The sequence below is a fragment of the Hippoglossus hippoglossus genome, chromosome 4 (assembly GCF_009819705.1).
Source record: "Hippoglossus hippoglossus isolate fHipHip1 chromosome 4, fHipHip1.pri, whole genome shotgun sequence".
In the NCBI taxonomy this organism is placed as follows: Eukaryota; Metazoa; Chordata; class Actinopteri; order Pleuronectiformes; family Pleuronectidae; genus Hippoglossus; species Hippoglossus hippoglossus.
The window spans coordinates 22,497,169-22,510,491 of NC_047154.1; the positions used below are offsets into that span (position 1 = coordinate 22,497,169).

Here is a 13,323-nt window from a genome sequence, read left to right on the forward strand (position 1 = left end):
GCACCATCATCCTCTCGTGTTGCACCATTAAACCACTTTACAGCATCAATCAATCTTTATGCATAATTGCTTTTTTTTTATTTTGAATTGGCAGCATCATCACCTGCATGTGTAAGTGCTCTTCAGGTCATAGATTTCTGGTTCTGCTCTACTGATGATGTTAGAAACAAACAGATCAACGTGCTCAAGAGGACGTTGTGTTTTCAGATGTGTTTGTTGTTTGGAAGCAGGATTACGCCCAAAACTATACTGGACAGATTACCATTAAACCCAGTGGAAGGATGCACCTTTCAATGTTGGTGTGGATCTGGATCAGGGGGGTGGATCCAGTTTTTCAAAATCTTTAATTCTCAGAAAATAATTGCTGGATCTGGTTTATTTAGGGAAATGATATCGTGTGTATGGATTCAAACTCCAAAAATCTGTAATTTAAATGTGGCTTCACACACTATGGGGCTTTGGTGTGTCGGTATAAATCCCAGTTGGTTTATCTGTGAGCACTAAAACAAACTGATTTACCAAACTTGGCAAATTGTGGTGCGGCTCTGATTTTAGGGGTGGATCCACGTTTTAATCAATAAATCATTTCAGTAATCGGACCACTTCCCTTTTTCCTTGCATGTTAAACGAGACAATCATGTGTTCGATGGTTCTGCCGTCGTAGATTTAACTTATCTGCATGTTAAAAACATCTGATTAATAGAGATTACAACTAAAGATGTTGAATATGAATGTGAGTGTGTATCAAACAGTGACATCAGCATCCAACTCCCCTTCTGTTTAGATTACTCGTTTCCGAGGGTTCAACTCAGGGGAAGTTGTACCTTCGCATAACGGCCCGAAAAACAACAACATCAGTAAATCCCCCGCCGTTTATAGCACCTCCGCCTCCAAAGTGTCTCTTTGTTTAATCATTTCCAGCAGAGTTCTCATTACTGCGGTCGAGATTTATACGTCAAGTCAGGGGGGAGGTGGGGGTGGGGGTGGGGGGGTGGCATGGTCCCACACAGTAAAGGCTGCTATATTTCACTGGGCCTTTTGTCTGCTCGCTTTTTCTTTATCTCCAAACCCGAAACCCTCCAGAGCGACGGGCGCTGCCAACCATTAAAGATGTTGTCGTCCCCCCCCACCCCTGTCTCCACCCGCTCCAACCCTCTCTCATGACCCCCTGCCTCTGTTCATGTGGGACTCTTATGTAACTTCACGAGACGCCTAAAAATAGACCGGAGATTAGGGCAGACGATGTTTAGAGTTAGAGAGCTGCACAAAAGTCTCGCAGATTGTTTCTGTGATTGCGCCAAATGCCGAGAAGTATCTACATCATCTCGTCGGAGGAAGAAGCAACAAGTTCCCTTGGGAAACCGAGACTCGCCGGACGAGAAGCCACGACAACTCTTATAAATGTATCCCTGCTATTTTGGTTCTTATGCTATGTCTCGTGCTATTAGTTCTTTTCCACTTTCTTAAAGCTACAATTTCTTAAACACAGGTTTGGAACCAAAACTGGGTTCGAGGCCAATTTCTGGTGGGTTTGAACATTATAGAGGAAATTAGGTCACAGAACAAACACGCAGCTCGTACACATGGCTCCAAATGGGCATTTAAGAGGTGCCATCAATCAGGAAAGCACGAGATACACAAATATATTTATCAAGCTCAAGACAAATTCCTTCAGTTAATCTAACCCCGAAAAAAAAAAATTGGGCCTCCTCCGTGGATGTTAGTCCAAAGACGCATAATTTAGTGAATTCTTCCTTCTAAAAATAGCAGGCGGAGGTTGGGGCTTTAACCACAGAGTACATTTTGAGGTCTGGGGACTGTCTCTGCAGATTGCAGGGTGCTGGGTTTGATCCTGGGGGAATCTTTATGACTTGTTGTGATGTGAAATGATCCCCGAGCGTCTGAATAACACGGCTACCGCTCAGCCTTTCCAAAACCCCAGCGAGACAATAACATATCATTCATGTGGAGATGCTGTTGAGTGAAAGGCACATCCCTGCACGTCGGAGAGAGAAACCCAAGAAGGGGAAAGGTTGGACGTGTTCCTGCGGTGATGCTGTTTGTTGTGAGCGGAGTTCAGCCAGGTACACTGAGGCTAAATGCTAGGAGGGTGGTTTTTAAGAGAGCAGTCCAGGGTGTGTGAAACTTGGTCTGCAGCCTGAGCCGTGTCCACAAAAGGTCACTTCACATCAAAGTGCAGGTTCCTTTGTTTAAAAAGCCTCAGCCTTGGCCGCGGTTAACCCGCAGCGGTTTGCGTAAAACAACCACGTAGCTTCCGTAGAGCTTCGGCCACTTGTTGTTCTCTGAGGTCTGGACAGGATGAAGAGCAACAAAGAGTCGTGCTCTTTAAATCCAAGCCACTAAACGTAGCCCCACTGACCTGACTGCCCTTCTTCCTCCCGAAGGTGAAACCTCAGGATTGTAAATGACCATGTGACCGTGTGTGTCTGTGTATGAGATGAAATCACCATCTGAGGGTGTGACACGAGCTGGACGTTACCTTGGTGCTCTCTGGATACTCCTCCGCTGTGCAGTGCAGCAGCACGTGTCCCAGATCAGGCAGGTTCATGTAGACGCAGTTGGCAGCGAGGTCATCAGGCACCGTCAGTTTGTCGTAGCGATGGTCACTCATCTGCTGCATGATCTGCACACGGAGATGGAAAACAGACAATGAGGTAAAGAAACCCAGCCAGCGAGAGTCCCACAGGGGTTTGACAGAGACAGACAAAAAAACAGTTATTCAGACACTTAGAGGCAGAAGTGAGGCCACGGAACCGAAGGCAGCACCACATCTCTCTGTCGGCCAAACCGCTCTCGGGGCCTGGGGGGCCTTAATGGAGAACACAGGAGCAGACAGACATTCTTTCTCAGCAGATGTCATGATATTTATGTAATCTGAAGGAGTGAAAGGTGGGACGGGAGGTGGGGAGAAGACGCCCGTGTTGCCAAGTGGAAGTTGGGGGGGGGGGGGGGGGGGGGGGGGGGCGGTCAGGATGTTATGACCAGAGGAGAGGCAGGTGCCTCTTAATGTTTATGAGCTGAACATCTGCGGACGGATACCTCAGAGACGAGGAGGGGAGGGGAGGACGAGAGCGACTTAAAAAAAAAAAAATAGTCCAAACATTCAGAAAAGATATTTTGAGGAGTGAGATTTTCACCAGATATGAATCTTTTCAGTCTTTTCTTCTGCTCCTCTTTCTTTTTTTTCTTTAATCATGTGCAGGAGGGGTCGCTTATGATTAGCAGACAAAAAGTTATCTAGAAATCATGAAAAAACCTAAATGCAAATTGTTATTATTTAGATGAGATCAGATTTTTCTTGCACATGCAGCAAATGTGGATTTCAGCATCACCCTGCAGCCGAACTGACGTCAGCCTGATGCACATGTACGGTCGTCTCACAGAAGCAGTGAGCAAACGTGATGATGCACACGTGGGAGGAAAATGTGTGGTTTGTGGCCGAAGATGTTTTCATTTCACTTCCCATTGAACACGTTTGCTGGAAAAGGGGAAGACCAGGGCGTTCACTGGGATGGAAAAGGCACAAATATGGGATAAGGTTGCATAGTGTTGCTCTCCTAAATTCAATATACTCACATTATCCTTGTACCTTGAAATAAAAAGAGGTATTTGTACGTTGCAAATGGCTTTTTATTAGCAAATGATTCAAATGTGCTGTTCTAAGTACTTTGCTTTTTCTATTAAAATCTATTCAGCAACATAGGAAGTGACACGTTTTATGTCTCTGGCAGCGGCGGCAGCAGCACTTGGTTGGAATAAATATCAGAACAATTGTGTGGTTAGTGTGAGCAGTAAATCCCGTCATTAAATAAAAAAAACCCAAAGGAAAAAGCTGTGACAGGACTGGACTCATTGTTTAATGGAGGAGTGATGTCTGGGAAGTGCCGAGCGAAAGCAACACAACGATGGAACTTCTGCAACAACGACAACGTGAAAAACAAAGACCGAGAAGGGAAAATATTAATGCTCGATTGTTAGTGACCAATATTTTCACACATCTTAAGCAATAACTATATTTTGATTCATGAATTATAACAACAACAATCAAATCAACTTTATAGGACCTACAATTGTCATAACTGAGTGTAGATGCAGGGTGGAATAATAATAATAATAATAATAATAATAATAATAATAATAATAATAATAATAATAAAGTTTGTTTATACAGCACTTTTTAAAAACAGAGTTTACAAAGTGCTTTGACAGCAAAGCAAGAAAAGTAAATATAAGAGAAGTAACAATAAGGAAGCCAGACAACCACGTCCAGGTCGGGAACAAGGTGGTGTTCAAACTTAATGAATAAATAAAGAGCTGCGTCACGTGAAAACTTGAACACATAAAAGCAGTAATATGACGATAAAAATAAATGAATAAAAGGTGAAAAAGAAAACGATAAAAACACAACATCACATGAAAGCAAGTCTATAAAAATGGGTTTTAAGAAGTGATTTGAAATAAATCTGTGTGTGTGTGTGTGTGTGTGTGTGTGTGTGTGTGTGTGTGTGTGTGTGTGTGTGTGTGTGTGTGTGTGTGTGTGTGTGTGTGTGTGTGTGTGCAGACCAGACACATTCCCAGGTCACTTCTGGGTGTGTTACGTGATTGCAGCATGCAGCCAGCCCTAAATAAAAACACTGTCCATGTGCGTGACGGCCAACACAGTCTCTCTCACACGGGGGGGGATTAGTGGTCGAGGGGAAAGCGAATGCTGACTCCACCAAAGATCACAATTGTTCCTGCCCGACTCCCAGACTCTGAAACATCCAGTTTTCTTAGTAAAAACTGAAAGAAAAAACAAGTCAGCATGTGAGGACAAAACATCCTTCAGGAAGATTTCCATTGTGATTCGTGTGCATTGCTGATCAATGAAACAAAACTAAAAGATGAGATAGAGTGGGACCTAGTGGAGCACGTAGGCCCAGTGCCCTTACATTTAATTAAAAGGTGAGTTTTGTTCATCAAGATCCATCAATGATTCCCTCAGAAATTGGTGAAATATAAAAAAAAAACGCCCTTATTGGACCATGTCCCATTCTTCCACCAGGTTTTGTGGAAATCCAACCATCCAACCAACCATCCAACCGACCAACCAACCAATCAAACAACCATCAAACCATCAAACCATCCAACCAATCAACCAACCATCAAACCATCAAACCATCCAACCAATCAACCAACCATCAAACCATCAAACCATCCAACCAATCAAACAACCAACCAACCAACCAACCAATCAACCAACCATCAAACCATCAAACCATCCAACCAACCAATCAACCAACCATCAAACCATCAAACCATCCAACCAACCAATCAACCAACCAACCAATCATCCAACCAATCAACCAACCATCAAACCATCCAACCAACCAATCAACCAACCATCAAACCAGTCAGTGGTGAAACCATTACCTCTTTGGCAAAGGTGATAATTTGACAGAACAATTGGTTTTCTGAACAAATGATTAACATAAGGGCCAAACTACTATATGTCCATTTATTTAAAATTAACGATGCTTTCATTTATTTTAATCTCAGGTCACAAGAAATAAAAACTCAAGTTAAGATAATCTCAGTCACTGCATGTTCCAGTAGCTTTTGCTGACCTCAGTTTAGTCTGCCTGTGATTCGTGCTTTTTTTTTTCCTCCAAGTGAATCAGAGCCAGTGACTTGAAGGAGAACTCATGCCTGTATGTATATACTGTACCTCCTGGCCCATGACCAAGCGTAAAGCTTCAGCAAATTAGCAGCAACATGCTCCTGGACAGTGGCTGAGGTCCAGTTAATACACAGAGTGGTAACTGGGCAACAAAATCTGCTTAGTCAGAGCTACTTATACCAAATATTAACGGGAAAGTAATAAAATCCAGCCATTTAACAAAAACACTGACAATTTACTGGATGTGGCGTCATCCGCATAACCCAGATTCTGGCTCTCGCTATGAATATTTATAATGCTCATTGTAGAAATACTTCCCATGATGCCTTTTAAAGTTTTATAATGCTCCTTGTTTTTACTCCTTAACAACAGCAGCATGCACGAAACACATCCTTCTGAAGCCTGCTTCCATATCTGGTGGGGAAGCGAGAGGGAAATTGCTTCCTGTTGGTGTACAGCAAATGTTTGTCACGGTTCCTTGACACACATCTACTCTGGAAATGTTATTGGCCTATATGGACTGTTGATTGTTGCCCCCTGAGGTATCCAATGGGAACTGGCGTGGAGGGAAGGAAGGGGAGGGGAGGACACAGAGCATCTCGGATAATCCCGAGAACGTAATTCTGAAAACTTCTGATTTAGACCCTATGTGTTCTATGATATTTGACTTGATTCCATTCGTGTGGACAGTCTTGTCCTTTTTCCTCCCGCTCAGCAAAGTATTCAGCAAATACATGAGACAGGGAATCACATGTGTTGCAAAACCCACGTACTGAGAGAATAATGATCTCATCAGCTTCAGCTATAGCTTGTGTTTAGAGTGAAAGAGCACATGTTAGCATGCTAAATGTGTGGTGGTGAAAGAGCTCCAAAAATCTTAACTTGATAACTTTAACTTTTAACCATTTTAAAATGTATGGTGTATTGTGACACTGACCTGTTTAAGTAAGGTCTTAGTTTTATTAGATTATCGTCTCAGGAACAAACAAGGTTGACTTTCAGAGACCTAAATATTTAACCTAAGTTGTGGTGTCAGCTGCTGCTCTTCAACATCGCAGCTCAAGACCTTAATGAACGACTCATTGTGTCTCAACCTGATGCTCAAAACCCACACGAGGCCCTTTTCCCAATGTGAAAACATCCTAGATAAGTTATCAGCGATCAGGAGTTACATGACCTTCACCAGGTTGCAGCTTCACTTTCTCTAAAAAGTGTGAAAACATCCTCGAGGTGAAGATCAAATTGTGTCCGGCGGAGCAATGAGCTCATGAATCACAGAGGGCTGAGTCGAAGGGGCGACAGGCACGCGAAGGCTGCCGGTCATTGCTCTGTAATGTAGCCAGGGAATAGTGTGTGTGTGTGAGGGAAGAGGGAGTGGGCACTGAGGCCATATTTCAGGATGATGACTTTATGAGAGATGCTTGACACCGACAGCAGCAGATGGGTGACGACATCCCATTAGGTCAGCGTGTGTTCTCGTCCTGGGGAGAGCTAAACATAGAGCGGGGACTACACCTGGTTTACAAATAAATAAACAGATAAAAACCAACTAACAGATAAAACCAACGGCCTTAATGAAAGTGAAATACGAGCGGACGTTCAGCGGTTATCTAAAAGCCATGCAGGTCAGTTCTTTCTCTCCCCACAGCTAAATGTACTTCCCTAAAGATAAACTTAATTAGTCTGGCTCCAGCTTTAAGTTGGTATAACATGTCTTTGTCCAAAGGGTAAACAGACATCGCCACAAGAGCAACATCCGCATCCAGAAACGGGCATTAAAACAGCATTCATGGGTTTTCACTCCTCCCAAAACACAGAACATTACCTCAATTACAAATCCACGGTTGTTAAAAGTCCTTTAAAACGGGAGCTAATTGCTGCAGGAGAGGGGGTGACGTAAGACGCAATTAGGAAACGGGCAGTCCGTCGTTTAGTCTCGCCAACGGCCACTCCTCGCCACGGGCTGATTATTACTGGGGCGGTCAAACAGGCAGGAATCTTAATGAGTCGACGCTGGAATACAAAATTAATAGGCCCATGTTTATCCATACATTTTTTAAGTTCTTGTACAGCAACACAAACCAACACGTCTTACTTTGTGCCTCTCTCGAGTGCTTCATTGGCACGCGCTGTCTGATTATCTGGGTTTTTTAAAATGCCCCTGAGACACACTAGGTATTTAAAACAACGATGGACCAGTAGGGGGAGATGTCACACTAGGAGGCGAGAGAGAAGCCCTGTCAGGGAGGATCTGGATGTTTGTGCATGTGTGTCTGAGTCTATATACTCAAGTAATTAGATGTGCTGTGTGTCCTTATCATAATAATTTAACATACAGTTTCACATCCTGATGTTTGGGGAGTTCTCGGGAAGATTCCATCACAGGGGACGAGCTCTGTCTCCATGTTGGGGTTTAAACAGTCTCTTCTTCCTCGTGTCCCGAAGCATCCATTGGGTTTCCATCGTTGCATCGACGCCTTGATCGATTCAGAAGCCTCCGCGCGGTAATGAGCTCAAGCTGCTCGATGGAAGGACGATACCCTTGTAATCGGAGCCGGAGCGGGAGCGCCAGGGCCAATCCCCGCAGATTAGCCGGGAATATGAATTAATGAGGAAGGATTAAGGTGACAGGTGGTTTCGATGTGCTTACAGTGGGAAGCAGCCATCGGGCTGTAAGTGAGGGAGTCTGCTCTGGATCAACATGTGTAATGTCCTGTCTTGCGGTGTTATTCTTGCTGAATACTTTGAAGAACGAGGTGTTCGTACCAACTGGATTGTGCCAAGAGTCAACCAAAGGAAAAAAAAGCAGCACTGCCGACGCTGCGGCTGCACGTCTCCGCCAACCAGTCAAGTTGGAGTTTGGATCCGTGTGTGTCACAATCCAGGCTCGTACAACATATGTTCAGAAGGAATTGGATATAAGGTATTAAATGTATTTGTAGATTATAATGTTACCTTGATGCTGACCTTTGACCTTGCAGATATTTAAAATGCCATCGCTTTATTTTAGCCGACTAGACATTTGGAGGAAATGTTTTCATAATTCGCATATGGATTCTTGAGTTGTTTTTGTGAGGTCACGTCGACCTTTGACCTCCAGAGGACAATAAGTTCATCCTTGATTCCAAGTGAGAGTTTCTTCCAAATTTCAAGAAATCCCAAACATGCCTCGGGCCACAGCTGTCATCGGCACAGAGGGAAAATATGAATCCGCTGCGTCAATGTGCGTCATCGTTATCAAAACAAAGCCACTGGAGTGATTGAGTGGTTTCCACGACTACAGCCGGGGAAAAGCATAGCAAATGGGATGATGTTTTTATGTACACACCACAAACACATATACAGAAGCACCGTACTTTGAGAGCTTTCTGTGCCGGTTCACTGGAGCCGATGACGATGAGGCCGGGTCCCCCCATGCTGCAGAAGCTCTTCAGGTGCAGCCCCTGCTGCACTGGCACCGTCGACACAGCGTAGTCCTGCAGAAACACAAAGTCAATTAGGAGAAGAAAGGAATTAGAAGTGATGAGCTTCATGGAGATAAGATGGTGATAACTCTGTGCAAGATAACAAAGCACGACAGCTCCATTCAATGTCAAATGGAATTTGTGTGCATATGCAGTCTCCACACAAACCACATTGACATTCACTAAATCCAGATTTTACTTGGACCTGTAGCAAATTGCACACACTCATAAATATCAGTACATCTACACGTGTCAAGATCCATGAATTATTTGCTGAGAAATCAATTCAAATCTTGAAAAATGACCTCACACTGTGAACTAAAGTGCAAAAAAGAAAATCCTGGATCCACACCTACATTTCACGGGTTCTTCTCTGACATACCCTGCGCGTTTCGTGGAAATCTGTTCAGTGGCTTTTGTGTAAACGTGCTAACAAACAAACACGGGGGTAATAAATAAAGAGCAGAGTCGTGCAGTGGGGTCTCAAGTGGCCTTTTAAATAGAGCAGTGGGCAGCTCGGAGTCGGAAACAGAAGGAGTGAGCTGGAGGATGATGTCACTGAGCCGAGCGCTCACAGGGGAGATTACCGAGCGACTCGTAGGAGTGGGATTGGAGAGGATTTCCCCGGCTGCAGGAAGTCACAGGCCACATGTTGTCATCAGAAGCTTTATAAAAACTGAGGATTAACAGAATCATAAACAACCTGCCACTGATTACAGTTTTCATAAGACACGAGAGTCATACCGACTTTTACTGATCTCAGCATCTTTGTAAGGTTTTAAAACTCGAGAAAATACATTGAGATCCCAACTTAACAAGCAACAATCAAAGTTAAAGATTGTCAACGAAGAGGAGATTCCTTGTTTGTTCTTTATTAAAAGTCATAAATTACTTCTGCCTCACCAGTGAGTGTGTGGGAGTGGTTTGATCAGAGTTATGGCAACGTAAGCAAACACCACAACAAACCCGTCATCACATTTTTGCCTGACACGCAACCGAACTCTGACGACACGCAATCCACCCCCCCCCCCCCCCCCACACACACACCCACTTCAAACCAGTGAGAAAAGCAAGAACCAGAAACACAAAAATAGAAATCTCCCATCAGATGACCAAAGCTTTTTCAAACGTTTCATATCTAAAAGCATCATTCAACAGTTGAATAGGATTACACCCACGCTACTATTTAGGGTCCTTTGGTGATTCATGTATTTTTAGGCCCCACATGTTGATTTTGGCATTGAGATGTCCGTTACAAATCTCCAAGGAAACTCTGTTCTCCTCCCTGTGTGTGTTTCTTCATCGGTTTGTTTGTTAGTAAAAATGACACATAAACAACAGAACACATTACCAGAAACCTTGGTGAGAGGATGTGGGTTCAGGGACGGAAGAATTAGATCATACACGGTATTTAACCACTGCCTTCATTGGGATTTTCAGTTCCCTAGACTGAAAGAATTTCCCGCTTTCAAACTGATGGATTGAATTTCTGATGAAGTTTGTGACCCACGCGGAGTCACAGAGAATCGCTCACGAACCTCGAAGTGATACCGAAGAGTTGAGGCTTATTTTCCAAGACCTTTCCTTCCTGAATCTACGTGAATACATTTATATAACCGGTTCTGGTTTGCGCTTAAGAAAATAACTTCATCTGACATCCATGTGTTTTGTTAATCACAAAGTATGTTTTCAATGGGATTTCTTTCTTTCTTATTCCTCTAAGGTTCATAAAAACTCCGTCGAAGTGTTGTGTACATTTTCCATCGTTGCACTCGCTCGTGTCGTTTTCCGTTCACGTACACGCCACGTTTAAAAAAAAAAAAAAACCTCTCAGGTCAACGCTTGTGCGCCGTCATTAGCTTCATTAAAGTTCCGCGGTTCGCTGAAATAGTTATTGTGACAGAAAAACAGAAAAGAAACTTGGCAGCCGGTCGTGCAAATAACTTCCCCCCCCCATCCTTGATGTTTTCCTGAACTCATTCCTTGGCACTTGTTTAGAAGATACAGGAGGACAATTGGGAATTATGTAATCTAAACTTTCTTCATCTCTTATCCCTGGACAGGAATTTTGGTGTAAAATTAGAAATGTGGGTTGTTTTTCTTTTCTCTCCTTATCAAGATAAGAAATCCTGGGGGGGAGTTAAGGGAGAGACAGAGTCGCTTTTCATCTGCGCTCGCAGGCTGACATTTCTGCCATGTTGTGACCTGAAAAGACCCCGATTGAAGAACCCACACGTCTGTCGAAGTTATGTAAACTATTGGTGCAAATACGGCGTCAACAACTCTTAGCTCTGAACAGAAAAGAAGTGGTTTAACCTTGAGGTTACTTCCCCCCCGAACAAAACGATTCCACTCGCTCTGACCCGTGCGAGGGGCCGAACAGAGAAGGAGCTGTAACATCTGCACGCAGTTGCACAGCGCTAAACAAACCTGGCAAGAAAGTGATCCTTAAATTTGATAATGAGAGGAAAAAACAACAGTGACAGAGGGAAGCCATCAGATATAAAACGGAAAAAAAACAATAATGGACGCTCAAGTGATTTTTCCTTGTTTCATTTGCCAGCGACGCATCATTAAGTCCCGTCTTCTGAAAGATAACAGAAAACACAGAGGAATCCGTAATGAGGGATTTGAATCAGATACAGATGGGAAGAGGGAGGCAGTGAGATGAGGCCGTTCAGGTTATTGTAATGAGCTGAACTCTTGGGAGTCATGACCCACCTCTGAACTTTGGTCATGGTCTCTCACTTCAAAAACCAAAGAGACGTTTGAATCAGACTGACCCACGCTGTGACTCAGTGAAGTCTAAATCCTCCCTGAGACAAACCTGCCGTCTCAGCGATTTCCTTCTGTGTCATATATGGAGATGGTGGAGCTCGGTTGTGGTGATGACGGTCCGGCCGCGGCTCGGGGAGATTAGTCAGAGAGCAGTCGGGAAAACAAAGGAAAAAAACCAGGGTGGAATCCTTTCCAATACAAAACATCAGTGACACTAACCAGGGCTGAAAAGAAATATTGACCCGACTCACACACTCACACTGTCGCCTTTTCCCTTGAAGGACGAGGCTGCTGATCAATATTTTTCTTACTGTCGACAAATCCGACAAAAAACCAATGATGTGTTTCTCTGCTCCAAGTCTGTGGTTTCCTGCCCCAAGACGATTTGTTCCTACTGGAGACATTGATCTTTTAAAAAATATGTCACAAGTAGGAAAAGGATAAAACACAACTTGTTTTTTTTCAATCAGACAGGAACTCTTTAGAAAAACAGCTCCCTGCTTAAAAGCTGAGCAAACAATATACACTCGTTTTAAGCGGGGTTCAAAATCTTCTAGCAACAATTCACGTGTTCCATTTGAATCCACAACAACAGTGTGACCTTGACGCAGACTGCTGAGCAGAGCAAAGTGAACACAGGGAGAGAGGAAGGAGCCTCCATTGTAGTTTGTAGCCAACGTTACTGAAAAGGATTAAATCGTGCACTGACTTTTACTGCAGATCTGGTGTATCAGTGTGTATTTACAGAGGGAGGACGGTGTGTGTGTGTGTGTGTGTGTGTGTGTGTGTGTGTGTGTGTGTGTGTGTGTGTGTGTGTGTGTGTGTGTACGTGCATCAACAGTGTGTCTCATTTTTGTGTTTGTAATAGATTTTCAACAACAATGCAGAGAAATAATCAGGCTGCGGTTACACAGACACGACTTGATGGTCTGATTACTTCATTGTTGGTTTTCTTCTTGTCATTGACAATAAGAAGAGAATAGATTATTCCCACCACAGATAAGTTACAGTTCCACCGAATTTCTCAAAACTGTGAAAGAAGATATCTAAAATTGCAAATCATATTTAAAAGACGATAAATGCCATCAAACATGCATGAATTAAATTAATATACTAATTCAAAATGATACTGTCGTTCAAACAGAGCTTTTTGTTTTTCTTTAATTCGCCTGTAAGTGGGAACGATCTGTCGCTTCAGCCACGATGAGTGGACAGGTTAAATAGATTAATGACCATCAGACACAACTGTCCTCTATACAGTCAATAAGAGGTGTTTTCTCCTTTATGATCAGTGTAATAAACTGCTTGTTTAATCACCGTGTACAGAGCTGGCAGAGGTTTGCATCAGCAGCTGATTGAAAACGCCTCTGAGCACTGGGGCCTGGAACCAGTGACTAATTG

At 43.5% G+C, this 13,323-nt stretch overlaps 1 protein-coding gene across 3 annotated transcripts in view; it reads right to left on the bottom strand.

The window, feature by feature from the left end:
• Positions 1-13,323, bottom strand: part of ddah1 (dimethylarginine dimethylaminohydrolase 1) — a 75,830-nt gene that overhangs the window by 2,832 nt on the left and 59,675 nt on the right. For all 3 annotated transcript variants that reach the window (XM_034583261.1, XM_034583260.1, XM_034583259.1), the window contains exons 4-5: positions 9,037-9,156; positions 2,501-2,644 (exon numbers count right to left, since the gene is read on the bottom strand). In XM_034583261.1, coding sequence (XP_034439152.1) covers positions 2,501-2,644; positions 9,037-9,156 — 264 coding nt within the window. The remainder of the gene's footprint in view (positions 1-2,500; positions 2,645-9,036; positions 9,157-13,323) is intronic.